Source organism: Prunus dulcis, chromosome 6, assembly GCF_902201215.1.
Source record: "Prunus dulcis chromosome 6, ALMONDv2, whole genome shotgun sequence".
NCBI lineage: Eukaryota > Viridiplantae > Streptophyta > Magnoliopsida > Rosales > Rosaceae > Prunus > Prunus dulcis.
The window spans coordinates 15,262,514-15,276,892 of NC_047655.1; the positions used below are offsets into that span (position 1 = coordinate 15,262,514).

The 14,379-nt window shown below is 37.0% G+C and overlaps 2 protein-coding genes across 2 annotated transcripts; one reads left to right on the top strand and one right to left on the bottom strand.

Annotated features, from left to right (window-relative positions):
• Nucleotides 1–1,785: 1,785 nt before the first annotated feature.
• LOC117632330 (carbamoyl-phosphate synthase small chain, chloroplastic-like) lies at nucleotides 1,786–6,662 on the top strand. Its single transcript, XM_034365775.1, has 10 exons — nucleotides 1,786–2,140; nucleotides 2,716–2,848; nucleotides 4,385–4,473; nucleotides 4,553–4,613; nucleotides 4,702–4,769; nucleotides 4,879–5,007; nucleotides 5,089–5,198; nucleotides 5,310–5,657; nucleotides 5,902–6,067; nucleotides 6,275–6,662. Exons 1-10 carry the CDS (start codon nucleotides 2,011–2,013, stop codon nucleotides 6,322–6,324), a joined length of 1,284 nt encoding a protein of 427 aa, XP_034221666.1. The 5' UTR covers nucleotides 1,786–2,010; the 3' UTR covers nucleotides 6,325–6,662.
• A 2,527-nt stretch (nucleotides 6,663–9,189) lies between these two features.
• Nucleotides 9,190–12,277, bottom strand: LOC117629987 (actin-7). The gene is made up of 5 exons (XM_034362677.1): nucleotides 12,136–12,277; nucleotides 11,085–11,155; nucleotides 10,592–10,985; nucleotides 9,895–10,508; nucleotides 9,190–9,764 (listed from the first exon to the last, which is right to left on the bottom strand). Exons 2-5 carry the CDS (start codon nucleotides 11,142–11,144, stop codon nucleotides 9,699–9,701), a joined length of 1,134 nt encoding a protein of 377 aa, XP_034218568.1. The 5' UTR covers nucleotides 11,145–11,155; nucleotides 12,136–12,277; the 3' UTR covers nucleotides 9,190–9,698.
• Nucleotides 12,278–14,379: the final 2,102 nt, after the last annotated feature.

The following is a 14,379-nucleotide window of genomic DNA, read 5'->3' on the forward strand; positions in this document are numbered from 1 at the left end:
AGAATGATACATTTTTTGCCCTTCCTATTCTCATAATGTCCATGCCAAGTAGTTGGGCAATTCTTCCACTGCCAGTGCATGCAGTCGATGCTTCCAATCATGCCTGGGAAACCTCAAGCCTCGGCTTTTTGTAGAAGCCTTTGGAGGTCCTAGGCATAGGTTTGCGGAGGTAATCTCTAGTGTAGATAGTTTCGATTGCATCACATAATCTAACCAATCTCTCTAGGATAGTAGATTTCCTCATCCTAGCAGTCTCATCCACCTAGTATGCAGATGTACCAAACGCCAACATCTGTAAAGAAGCTGTAAGTTTTTGCTCCATAAGAAGACCTAAAACCCGAGTAGCATCGTACTTCTGAATGAAGTATGCGTAGCAATTGCAAACATTATTCATGTTTTTATTGAACAAATGGGGCTGCATTCTATATCACCCTAGAAAAATCAAAACTAGAGCACAACGAATTTGGAATAAAGTAATCTTCCAAGAGATTCTTACCTCGAGAGTGCCTACGTCTTTCCATGTTCGGGTCATGGTCGGGTTGTGAACCATGGTGGTGTTGGCTTGATTGATCGAGCATACCCCCTGCCATGGCACTTGATCATCATCTGATTGCCACTCCCTTTCTTCTTCAGCACGTTTACACATTCTTTCTTCATTTTCTCGCTCGGCCCTCTCCAACAACCTCCTCGTGTAAGACATTGAAAGTAGAATGTGTTTTGTAAAATATGAGAAATGAAAAGGATATAGAGGATATGGATAATTGCTGTCAATTGTAGCAATTAAAAATCTTATTCAAAATCTGAAATGTGAATTTTATAATAAATATGGACACGTGGCAATCGAAAATTTTATCTAAATATGCAATGTGAATTTTATAATAAATATTGACACGTAACAACTGAAAATCTTATCCGAATTAATCGTTAAGTATAAAAAATAAAATAAATTTAAAGTGAATAATAATTGCCCTTTGCCATGGCAATAGGTGGAAACCCAACTTGCCTTTTGCAAGGACTCGCACTATTCACATGAATAGTAACAACCCTTGCCTTTGACCATGACAAATGGGTAGAAATGCTCGTAAAAAGTATTTTTAAAAAATAAAAGGGAGTGTAAATGGACAAAAGGGAAGTGGGAAAATCAACACTCTTTTTACTCTATAATAGCACCTATCTCAGACAGTGTCTCCTTAGAGCAATTCCACCACACCACCCAGCTCAGGCATCAAGGGGCCTGGGCCCTTCAAGCTGTTTCTAGCGGTACAAAACAGCCCAGGCAAGGTGTGGGCTCCACCAATCCCTGACAGGCCTGAAGGCAAGAACAACTCGAGCTATCCCCTGAGGTCTATGACGTCAGCAATGAAAACAAATTTTGAAAATAGAAACAAATTTTGAAAAAAAAATTAACAATTTCAGAATTTTTTTATTTTTATAAATACCTAGCCATATTCTTCACTTTCCATACCAAACCTCTATACAAATTATTTTTATGATATCTCATGTGAATACCCTTGAGTTGTCATGGCAATGACTGGAAAACCAACAAAAAAATTGCTATGACAAGCACTATTCATATGAATAGTAACAACACTTACCTCCCCTTACCTTTTGGCATGACAAATGGGCGAAAATGTTCTTATTGTTCCTACCTCTTTAATGCAAGAGGTATTTTAGAATAAAATTTGTGAAAAAAGAGCTATTTTAGCAAATTTCACAAGAAGGAAAAAAAACCCCAAAATTATAAAACCGAATAGAGGGTTTTTTTTAGTCATCCAAGTTTTTAAACCTTGTTAACATAAACGAAGTGAGCTAGCAAATGCCCCAAAAAATTAAAGCAAAGCGTAGCGTTGCTCCTGCTGCCGGCGGCCTGGACATTAAAGTTTCTACAATCTTTTGGCTGTCAGAAGAAACTTCTTTTTCTCTTTGGTCGAATCTCTCTGATACTTCAGTCCTGAACTCTCTGAAACACCACCACCATCACAGGCACAGAGAGAGGATAAGAAGAAGAGAATGGCCACAGCTGCTTTCAACTTAGCTCTAATAAACCCGTCGACTTTCATTCTTCCAAAGTCTCCAAACCCTACAAAGCTTAGGGTTCGCACTCTCAGATGCTCCTCCGCCACCGCAAACGCGGTCCCAGGTACTGCGAGTACTCTTTCATTCCCCTCATTTCATTTGTTGTTCTTGGTTATGCCAACTGTTCCAGCCCATTAGTGTGCCTCAGGGTTGAAATGTTCTTTATCTGAATTTTTTTTTAATTTTTAAAGATTATATTTAATGCACTGACAGTTAATTTCACAGTAATTGTATTGAAGGGCAAGTAGATTGGGTGCCCTGGAAATTTTAATTGAAAATAAATATACAATATGATGGTTTTGTTTGGTTAAACAATCCACAAGTCATTCAACTATGTAATTCTTGTTCTTATGTTCAGAAAACATGTTTTGGATGAATAAACAATCAGTTGAACTGCAAATTTGGGCATCATATGTGTTGCATATTAGGATTTTTTACATTCTAAGGGAAGTTTCAAGAGTTTATAATGTTAGATGTTGTTAGTTCCTTACTAATACGGGGTTAATATTGCAATGTTTTTTTTAATCTTTAATACCGAACTTTCTCCCTTCTCATTTGTATTTTTCATCGCTGTTCCACATGAAAATCTTAGCATGCTCCTTATACTTTGATCTCTACATATTATTTTTTATGATTTAGGTTTGTCAGAGAGACCTTGGAAGACTTCAGATGCTAGACTTGTGCTTGAAGATGGTTCAATCTGGAGAGCAAAGTCATTTGGTGCTTCAGGAACCCAAGTTGGTGAAGTTGTATTCAACACGTCCTTGACTGGGTAAGATGACTTAATGTTGCATTTCCAGGAAGTTATCTTAACATGTCAACTATCATGTCACTTTCTTTCTTGTGGGATTTAGCTGCTATAATACAAGGGGTTTCTCAACCTTTCACCATGGACCCTCCTATATTGACTTGAGCAGTATATTTACTTGCACGAGTATTTCCTAGTCTTTTTGAAAGCTATTGCAATTTAAGTTGTTCCAGCAATTACTTCCCTACTATGGTATCATTTCCTTTTCCTGATTTAGTTGATTCATTTCTAAAGACCAAAAAAAGACGGAATTTGAGTCATTACCTTGGTGCCGATGTTCATATTTTTATAGTCGAGTGGTCAGGCCTGTGGTTTTCCCCCACGTGGTCTGGGGTTTGATTCATCAAGATAGCCTAGCTATTTGCTAGAGTTTCCTGCCTCCCAACGATTGTTGGGTTCCGCATGAGGCCCCAGTTTTGAGTTCAAATGAGCAAAGCGGGATGGTGGGATTTCTGAGTATATATAAATAAATAATAGATATTTGTGTGCCCAAGGGTATAGGAATATGGAGAGGTTGATTTTACATGTCGTGGCGTGTTTTGATTTCTCAGACTAGTTGATTTATTCCTTCCTAGGTGCAAAATAGATGGAATCTGAGTGATTATTGTGGAGCTGGTGTTGATATTTATGCGGCCCAGGCCACAGGAGTTTGGGCAGGTTGAATGAGCAGCTTATGTTTTCCTCTGTGTTTATACATGTAGATATATTTTGTATTTTTTTTTTTTTAATAAATTTTTTCAACCAACAGTAATAGTTGACTCCCAACTATTCTATGGGCCAACAAACATGCATGATTTCCTCGTATTGGTAGAAGAGATATATAGGCTCCATGTCTTCTTACCTGGATGGCATTGCCTTTTAATTTCTTCCTACTTCCTAATAGGTAAACTACACATACCAGGCACTCAATCCTGAAACACACCCACCACACTTGTTGTTAAGGGAAAGGAGGGTGTTGTTGGGCCCATAGACCATTGGCTAGCAATTGTCGTTCAAATGAGTCAAACTAAGTGCCAAGTACCTTCCTGCACATTACATAGTTGTGAAATGTTCTTTCCTACAAGCCATGGTTTCTCCACCTCAAAATGTGTGAATATGTTAACTTGCATGGATACCGTCTATTAGTCAAATTACAAAATAAGTCAGTCACTAAATGTTTGAGTAATTATTGAGTCGTCTGAGTACAACCTGGCCAACTTATTGAAATATTATACATCTGTCTTTCTTCCGTCTGAAAGTGAAGATAATAAATATTGTTATTTTGTTACATTGGAGGGAATAAAACCCTTGCCCTGTCCAAATCCTAACTCATTATCCACCCACCGTCTCCGCTTGGGCTAACCCCAAGGGCGTGAAGATAATCACACTTTGGGTAAAGAAGATCAAGTGCTTGTATGAATGGAAGTAGTTACCACAGCTTTGGTTGGGTTGAATGTTTCTAGAGTTGCTAAGAACATACATGGAGTGTGATATATATGGGCATTCTACATTCATATGCAGGTATCAGGAAATTCTTACAGACCCTAGTTATGCTGGTCAATTTGTCCTGATGACAAACCCACATATTGGAAATACTGGTGTGAATTTTGGTAGGTTGGTTTTTTCTGTGTCTTAAAAATTTTGTTGACTTGGATATGTGAATTCTCATATGGATGGGTTTCCTATCAGATGATGAAGAATCAAACCAATGCTTCCTTGGTGGTCTAGTGATCAGAAGTATAAGCATCAGGTATGCTTCCTTTTGCTAACTTTTCTGATTAGCTCAGCTCACTTTTTTCAGTAAATTGGTTTTGTTTATTGTGTTGCATGTTTTGCAGTACTTCAAATTGGAGATGTGCAGAAACACTTGGTGATTATTTAGCCGAAAGGAATATCATGGGAATTTGTAAGTTAATCAGGCTCTAATCTTTTTCTGAATCATGTTAATTGGTCTGATATGCTTTATCCGTGCAACTTCTGACTTTTTCTTTTGATGCTGGCTGATTATATAACAGATGATGTTGACACACGTGCTATCACCCGCAGACTAAGACAAGATGGAAGCCTTGTTGGTGTTTTGAGCACAGAAGAGTCGAAAACAGATGAGGAATTATTAGAAATGTCTCGTTCGTGGGATATTGTGGGTAAGGATCTCATGGAGTTAGTTAAAGAAGTTGGTAAATATTGCACAGCTAAAGGCTCATGGTTTTAATTTAATTTTGCAGGGGTCGATTTAATAAGTGGTGTGTCATGCAAGGAACCTTATGAATGGGTGGATAAAACAAATTCAGAGTGGGAATTTAACTACAGTGGAAGAGATGGAGAGGCTTTTCATGTAAGTTCTCATAAAGTTCTATTTGAATTTTGAATTACTAAATTGTTGCCCCAATGTTGCCATGTTGGTAGTTCGGTCTTAATATACTGTTTTTCTGTGTATGGATTGAAGGTTGTTGCATATGATTTTGGAATCAAACATAACATACTTAGGCGCTTGGCTTCCCATGGCTGTAAAATTACTGTTGTGCCTTCAACATGGCCAGCATCAGAGATTCTTAAGAGGAAACCAGATGGGGTTCTTTTCAGCAATGGCCCTGGAGACCCGTCTGCTGTTCCTTATGCTGTTGAAACAGTCAAGGAGATACTTGGAAAGGTTCCTGTTTTTGGAATTTGCATGGGTCATCAATTGCTTGGCCAGGCATTAGGTGGTAAAACATTTAAAATGAAGTTTGGTCACCATGGAGGAAATCATCCAGTACGTAACCTTCGTAGTGGACATGTTGAGATCAGTGCTCAGGTAACTAAATCACACAAGTTTCTTTTAAATAGAATGTGACAATATTTGAGTACTGTTATATTTGAATAAATTTGAAAGAACTCAATTGGCATCTTGAAGTAAGCATGCCAAGTGATAGGTAATACTGTATATTGTGTCTTAAGCTTGTTGTGCTAGAATTTGTTTTCCATTTTTTTTTTTGTAGTTAATCATATGAGTTACATCTATGAATTCAAAAACTTTTTCTGCATTTTCTTTATGGCAGAACCACAACTATGCAGTTGACCCAGCTTCACTTCCAGAAGGTGTAGAAGTCACTCATGTCAATCTCAACGACGGAAGCTGTGCTGGTCTTGCCTATCCTGCACAAAACATCATGTCTCTTCAATACCACCCTGAAGCATCCCCAGGACCTCGTGATTCAGATTATGGTAATGTGAATTATGTTTCTGTTTTACAATTATCAAATACACTGGTGCAAGGGGAAGGTAGAGCTCATAGCATGTGATTTTTTTCCTCGTCTTCTTCGTTGCTAATTTTCTTGCCCTACACACCCTTTTCCATTTCTTTCTGATGGTGCATGCATACTGTATGACATTACGAAACCAGTATTGATTAACGGAAATTTTTTACTGCAGCTTTTGGGGAATTCATAAAGCTGATGAAGAAAGTGAAAGTAAATGCATGAAGGCTATGCCCCAACTTTATTGATGGATGACATGCCTAAGGTAGCGAAGGTTCGAATGGTAGTACAATAATCGATCTACTGCTCTTATCTATTTGATTTGCGGGTGCGGTTTCAGGTGCAGAAAACTAGTGAGGAGTGTGCTTCCCCCTTTTTCATTTTGTAGCATCGTGATTTTGCTAGTGGTTGTGAAGTAGTAAAGAAGATTTAATTTGCTTAGACACCCAGTGAAATTTATAAAACAGCATTCCTGTCTTGGAGTTGTATAATTGTTACCTAATTGGTTTTGTTTTGTTTGCCTTCTTACGCTAATTGGGGTTAAATATAATGGTTATTCTATAGATGATCGCACACACCTATGAAAATAAGTTCATGCATTGACTGCAACCATCCAACTTACCAGAACTGCCCTTCAGTAATTGTCCATCCGCCATACTATTATGATTACAGTACATCAACCTAAAAAGAGAACCCCAAACTGTGAACATCTCCCCAAGACATGAGCTCCTCTCCCAACCTGTCAAGTCCCCGGTTGTGGACGGTGAAAGCATTGGAGAGAGTAGGCTTGAGATTGTATGACTTTGCGAGCTTGCCACTATTAGTAGTGTAAAACCCTAGTAGACTTGAATAAGAATTAACTTACGCACCAAGAAACTGACTTTGATCAAACAATTTCGAATTGAATGGGAAAACTAGTTCCATGTTCTTTTTCATGACTCAAGACAAATGATGCACTATGGTCAAGAAATGATAACAGTCGAGAAATGATGTCATAACTTGCACTATGGTCAAGCACAACGCCTTCAATTGATGCAAATCAATTGGAAATTGATACGAGAGAGAGATCTAGCAGAGAAATTATCAATAAACTGGCTAGCCTTGAGAAAGGGATTAGGATTTGTATCGAGTTGATTGTTGAAAATTTGTGTCATTGGCGTGAGCTATCTCCTCCCTTTTATGTGATTTTTACCCTATCAAGAGAGATCATAGTCTATTAGGTCACGCCTTTGTGAAGATCAGATCATAATCTTTTAAAATCAATTATCTAATTGATTTGCGCCCAAAAAAAAAAGCATGAATTATCCTTGATTTCCTAGGTAATTATGAATTAATAGATAATTCCATTTTTAGCCATTTAAAATAGCCCAAAGAATCCATCCATTTCAAATAACGAAAACCCAAGCCACGACTTGGCCCAAATGGGCATTAATTTAATATGTAAAAATCAGGCCCCAACAAGAGAACACAACAAATTTTACAGAGCATACACCTGAGATACACCATCAAGAAAAAAAATATGAAATTCCAATATTCAGCACGAAACTATCTAAAATTTTAAGAATTTTTAGTTAAGATGGGGGAGGGGCGGACACTTCAGCGCACACAACAAATTTTAGAGGGCACGCACCTGAGAGATACCGCCAAGAGAAAATACCAAATTTTATAGTATTCAGCACGAAGCTATTTAAAATTTGAAGGATTTTTAGTAAAGAAGGGGAAGGGGGAAACTCACACACACATGTACCATGGAGGCTTATCTCATGACCACTTGGGAGAGCACACCAAAAACCAGAGCCAATCCAACTAAAGATTGTACTAGAGTGGAGAATGAAAAATTATTGAACCATGTCTCATTTGAACGCTCTAAAGAGACGATTTTATGTTCCATTAGTTACGAATAGCTTTTTCATCAACTTATGTGAATTTTTATGCCTTTAATGGTTAAGGTTCACTTTGTTAAAGTGATAGTAGGTTTAAGAGCTCAAAGAAGTTGATGATTGGGATGTAGATTATGAAACATAACATCTAGTCAGAAAATAAATTTTAATTAAAAAAATTCTTTGGCCTCACAACAGTCAGTTCATGTTAGGTTGAGCTAGACTTCTCACGTTAAAAGTTAAAGGAGAGGTGGCATTAAAATTTCTCAATTTCTTATTTGAAATCCTCTACTGAAATGAAATCCATACAAATAATTTGTTTTGCTAAAAATTGGAAATAATATTTGATATTCAAATCCAAATACAAATGGCCGTTACATTTTCTTCACTTTTATTTAGGATCTTGATGCCAACACCGTGCCCTCCTCCAAAACAAGTTTTTCACTTCATCAACTCTAAATCTAAATCCCAACACACAAAAATTATTCCGTTTCTGATACCTATCATCGCTACATAAACTCCCTTTATACCCAAAAATATAGGTATTGTAGAGATCGCCATACTCTGACTCTTTGATTCGAGGAAGAGATCATGCATCCAGCTTGTAAAGGAAGTAGAGTAAGGATTCAAATTTCTTTGGTTAGGTTGTGAAAGAAGTTGATATTCCCCTCTATAACCAAGCTCGAAACTCATATTTACATTTTCACCTTCACATTCTCACAAAGGTTGAAGCAAGATGAAAAGAGCAAAAGTAGCTTTTCAAGTGAAAATGAGGTTTCTTTTGGGAACTAAAAGAAGTTAGCTGGTCATGTTCACGGAATAAATGCCTTGTTGCGGTTCAGATCTTTCTACTTTATTTACCACATACTCGAAGGGAGCCTGATTTTTAGGTTAAGTTAGAGTTAGCAAAATGTTCTAGTACCAACTCTCATCTTTATTTATTTATTTATTTATTTATTTTTAATTTTCTTTTTGCATTTGTTAGAATATTTGAGTGGTAGTAGGTACACAAGTAGTTTCAAAGTGAATTACGTATAAAGACAAAATTACAAAAAATTAAGAAATAAAACCCTTGGCAGGTCTCGCATACAATTGGCAAACGACAAGCCATCTATTCGTTTGAGGCCAAGGATTACTTGACAAAATAAAACCCTGACTAAGAACAAAAACAAAACGCCAACACACCTCAAAAGAACCAATTCAAAGCACAGAAGAGCAAAGATTCCTCTCAAGCTTTCAAGCCAGTATTTAAATATAATTTCCATAGCAGTTTATGACCACAAACTGACACTACCATAAAATTTCAGATACAATAAAACTATTAATATTAATGTTCTCAGGAAAAAAGACCGTCAAATATAGAACAAAAGGGAAATAAAAAGGAAAAAATGAAAAATGGAAAAAAAAAAGAAAAAGCATCCCAATCACTCTCCTGCTACAAACATCCTACTGAAAGAGATGGTTGAACCAAAGATTAGGCAAGGCGAGGATGGATTTCGACTGATTTTCTGCCCACCACATATACAGAACAACATTGCCATTGCAAGCAAAGCCTCTCACATGGATGAAAAGCTATGATACATCAACATCAGAATCTACTCCGTCCTTCACTGACCCCACCTCAACACATATCGTTGCCAACCAAACTGACTTCACATGACACGACACGAAAATCCAACTAAATTGAAAAATAACTCACCATCAAAACATTTGTAGAACTCAGAAGCACTTCCTGTGGACAATGGATGGACCAGACTCATCGTACTCACCCTTGGAAATCCACATCTAATCCATTGCAAGAAAAGAAAAAAAAAAGCATATCAGTCTCAAGCAAAAACTATACATAGCATAGGAATAATAAAAAATGAAGGAAAGGAAATCATAAACAAATAAGAGACACGACAATGATAATCACCTGCTGGAAGGTACTGAGGGATGCAAGGATGGACCCTCCAATCCAGACACTGTACTTTCTCTCTGGTGGAGCCACAACCTTAATCTTCATGCTGCTTGGAGCAAGAGCAGTAATCTCCTTGCTCATCCTGTCTGCAATACCGGGGAACATAGTTGACCCACCACTGAGCACAATGTTTCCATATAGGTCTTTCCTAATATCCACATCACACTTCATGATAGAGTTGTAGGTAGTCTCATGAATTCCAGCAGCTTCCATTCCAATGAGTGATGGTTGGAAGAGAACTTCTGGGCACCGGAATCTCTCAGCTCCAATTGTGATTACTTGGCCATCGGGAAGCTCATAGTTCTTCTCTACTGAAGAGCTGCTCTTAGCAGTCTCAAGTTCTTGCTCATAGTCCAGGGCAACATATGCGAGCTTCTCCTTCATATCACGGACAATTTCCCGCTCAGCAGTGGTGGTGAACATGTACCCTCTTTCGGTGAGAATCTTCATCAAGGCATCTGTGAGGTCACGACCAGCAAGGTCCAGACGAAGAATGGCATGAGGGAGGGCATAACCTTCATAGATTGGCACAGTGTGACTCACACCATCACCAGAGTCCAGCACAATACCTGTACAATGGGAAGCTCATTCAATGCCAGAACAATAATGATAAGATATCAAGATTCAGACTCAGCAAATAGTTTATACGAACCAGTTGTACGACCACTGGCATACAGAGAGAGAACAGCCTGGATGGCAACATACATAGCAGGCACATTGAAGGTCTCAAACATGATCTGCGTCATCTTTTCTCTGTTAGCCTTAGGGTTGAGAGGAGCCTCAGTAAGAAGAACTGGGTGCTCTTCAGGAGCAACACGAAGCTCATTGTAGAAAGTGTGATGCCAGATCTTCTCCATGTCATCCCAGTTGCTTACTATACCATGTTCAATGGGATATTTCAAGGTAAGGATACCTCTCTTAGATTGGGCTTCATCACCTACATAGGCATCCTTTTGACCCATACCAACCATAACACCAGTGTGTCGTGGTCGACCAACAATAGAAGGAAACACAGCCCTGGGTGCGTCGTCACCAGCAAATCCAGCCTGCATAATTAGTCATATTATATCACAATGGTTTAATTAAAGCTTCAATTAAACTTCAATGCACAAAGAACACAAAAGAGGCAAATAAATGACACTCACCTTCACCATTCCAGTTCCATTGTCACAGACAAGGGGTTGAATGTCCTCAGTATCAGCCATCTTTTACAAACCTGAAACCAAGACATACAGAATTAATACAACAAAAACATACTACATAAGTGAAACCATATCAGTGATCAAAATGCCATGCCATGTTCACTATCAAATATCTTGTCAGTTAATTTAGTTCGTGTATAACAAAAAGGTAATCATTCTCATTATTCCTTTGTGCATTATAATTCCCTTACATTTTCATTCATAAAGAATCACCTTAAAAAACCTCATGCACACTACTCCTACAATATGTTATTCAATTCAATACACAACACACACTGATGAATACTGCCTAAAGTTTTAGATCCCATTCATCATAAACAGCCAAAAGCAAACAAGACAAAATCAAACCATCACTACTATAAATAAAAAAGACTTTTTCCATATTATCCCGATGGCTTAGATAGATTGCTACTACAATGCTCAATCAGCAAAATAAAAATAAATTTTTTTTTTCAGAACAGCTCACTCTAATACCTACTTCAAACACACTGTTTATCCTGGGTTTTTAATTTCCACAGGCAATGAAAAAGGCTTGCATGAGACTTAAATCTCAACCATCAGAGTTCAAATTCAATGCTTTCACTGAATATATGAACAAATCAAAGCATATCAAATTCCAACTAAATAAGATATACAGATCTAAAAGAAAAGAAAAACAGAGATATGCAAAACAAAGCAGATCACTAGCATTAGATCCAAAGAAGAGAGCACCAGATCAAACTTCAAAACCACCTCAATACAAAGAAATATTCAAAATCACAATCTGCCAAAGCGATCGGTCAAAGAGACTAGAGATCACTAAGCTCGTCCAAGATTTAACTCCAACAATCACAAACACACAAGAATCGGCAGCAAATCTTCCAGATCAGACACAAATGAACTCCAATCTACTCGTCAATTACAAATCAAGCTCAATTTTCACCAAACAAAAAACAACACGCAGAGAATTTCAAACTACGAACACACAGAAATTGCAGAGATCCACTCAGATTACCTTGAAGACGAAGACAATCGAAGACGACGATGAAGAATAACCAAGCCAACCTCGCAGACGAAGGCTTGGCTGTGTCTCTCTCTCTTCTTCAAGGCTGACTAGAAATGGTCGAAATGAAAACAGAGCAAAATTAGGGTGAGCCTGTAATGAGAGAGGCTCATATATATATAGCTCCAGGTTTTGAAATGCACATGAAATTTGGACCAAATTAAATGTTGCATATTTTTATTTTATTTCCACTTTTTCTAAATTTTAATTTTTTTGGAATTTTATTTTCTGGGTGAAGAATCATTTCGACCACGAGAAAAGATAGGGTGACCTGGCTGACAGCCTTTTCTCCAAATCCTCCTACTCAACCCATGTTCTGTTCGATTGGGGATGTTGGTTTTTTTATTTAATCTCAGCCGTTTGATCTGCTGCTTCCGCCTCTTGATTGCCACGTCAGCTTCCGGTCCGTATGGTTCGCGTCATAATTCAGAATCTCGACGATTGTATTGGTCTGTCCTTGACATTAATATCCATTACAACAGGTGCTGTTTGGCTTGGCTTGGCTCGGCTCGGCTAGGCTAGGCAGTTGCCTTTTTTGGGGGTTTGGTGGGTTTCCGTGCTTCGACTCAATCGCGCGCCGGCCAGTTTCGCACCAAAACACTTCAAATTTCAAAATCAATGCAAACCAACCAACCAATTTAACGAAAATTAAATAAAATGAAAAAAAAAACCACCAATTTTATTTCTTTTGCTACTTTCTTAAAAATTTTCTTTATCATAATCATTTTGCTCAGTAGGAAAAAAAAAAAAAAAACACACTCGAGTTCAAATCCTCCTCCCTCCTCTTCATTTAGATTAAATTAAAGTGAAAAATCGTTTGTAATCAAACAAAAAAAATAGAAGAACCCAACACTACCCCACTAGAATTTCCTAATTATAAAAATAAAATAAAATAATTTTAAACACTACTACAATTTTAGCTTACACCGATGGACTAATACTAGCAACAGAGCAATTCAACCAGTATTGGGACACAATACTGGCGAAGTAAAATGATTTTAACTACTAAATAATGTTGACAAAATCTTTTGTCATTACTAAATTTACCAGTAAGCCACTGCACTAGTCCCTTCTAGCGTGGGAAGCGAAAATATTAAGCACTTAAATTTTTAGACACCAGGAAGCTAAATCTTGTCACTGACGAGTTCAATTGCCAATACTATTCTTAAATATAATTTTTAACTTCAATTTTTTACTATTAATATATATATTTATAAATATAAAAAAACTTCAATTGTTTACTTAAACTCTCTCTGCTTCCTCCAAACCGACCATCTCTTCCCTCTTCTTTTCATTGAAGAAGGAATTGTATTCTTCCTTAGAACCAGTGGAGTTGGAGGGATGTGTGGTAGTGATTTTCGTGTTCGCTAGTTCAGATTGAGAGAGAAGAGAGAGATTAAATTTGGGAGTTTTCTTTGCTCTTCTCAATTGGGGTTGCTAATTCAAATTGAGAGAGAGATTAAATTTAGGGATTTCTTTGCTCTTTTCAGTTGAGGCTGACTTGGTTGTTCTTCTTTAAAGAGGGTCCCTGTTCCAGTGAGATTTTTGTTCTATTTTGTTTGTTTATTTTATCTTTTCAAATATTTGAACATAGGTAATGACCCATGAATCCTTCCAATTAGTTATAAAAATTAGAATATTGATATTTTATTCAAAGATATAAATGATGTAATAGTTGTATAGGTGAAGACTAATTGCATCCTTTGATTTTTCAAAGCTCTTGTTTTAATTTTTTATTATTTGTTGATGAAGTCTGATATGCGGGTATACATGTATTAATCTATTGCAAGCGTGTTGAATTTTTGTTGGAAACTTAGAATCCAGGCGTGTTTCCCTTTACTTTTTTTCTATTATATTGTTGTTCTTTGATTATTGTTGAATAAGATTGTTCATAGTATTGAGATTATCGGGATTTTATCTATGAGTTGATATATTTTCTTTAATATGTATACTTTATTTGATGTTATGACGTAAGTCTTTAGCTATTAAGTGGGTCTAGTTGTTTGGTGTTATATTTCTTCTTTTCTTCAGTTGAAATTTTTTTTTTATATAAAAAATCAATAGGAACTTTCATTAACCTTCAACATAAGGCACAAATAGCCAATACATCAATACATAACAGCAGAGCATAAAAGGTGCTCTCGTTAAAATCTTGCCATTAAAAACCCCCAAGGGGAAAAATCTAGCCAAGGAAAA

Bases quoted from the DNA above. Each gene is read 5' to 3' on its own strand.
- LOC117632330 (XM_034365775.1), top strand. From the start codon at position 2,011: ATGGCCACAGCTGCTTTCAACTTAGCTCTAATAAACCCGTCGACTTTC. The intron at 5,658-5,901 runs GTAACTAAATCA...TCTTTATGGCAG, and splicing joins ATGTTGAGATCAGTGCTCAG to AACCACAACTATGCAGTTGA. The intron at 6,068-6,274 runs GTAATGTGAATT...TTTTTACTGCAG, and splicing joins ACCTCGTGATTCAGATTATG to CTTTTGGGGAATTCATAAAG.
- LOC117629987 (XM_034362677.1), bottom strand. From the start codon at position 11,144: ATGGCTGATACTGAGGACATTCAACCCCTTGTCTGTGACAATGGAACT. The intron at 10,986-11,084 runs GTGAGTGTCATT...CTAATTATGCAG, and splicing joins ATGGAACTGGAATGGTGAAG to GCTGGATTTGCTGGTGACGA. The intron at 9,765-9,894 runs GTGATTATCATT...GCAATGGATTAG, and splicing joins CCCTCAGTACCTTCCAGCAG to ATGTGGATTTCCAAGGGTGA.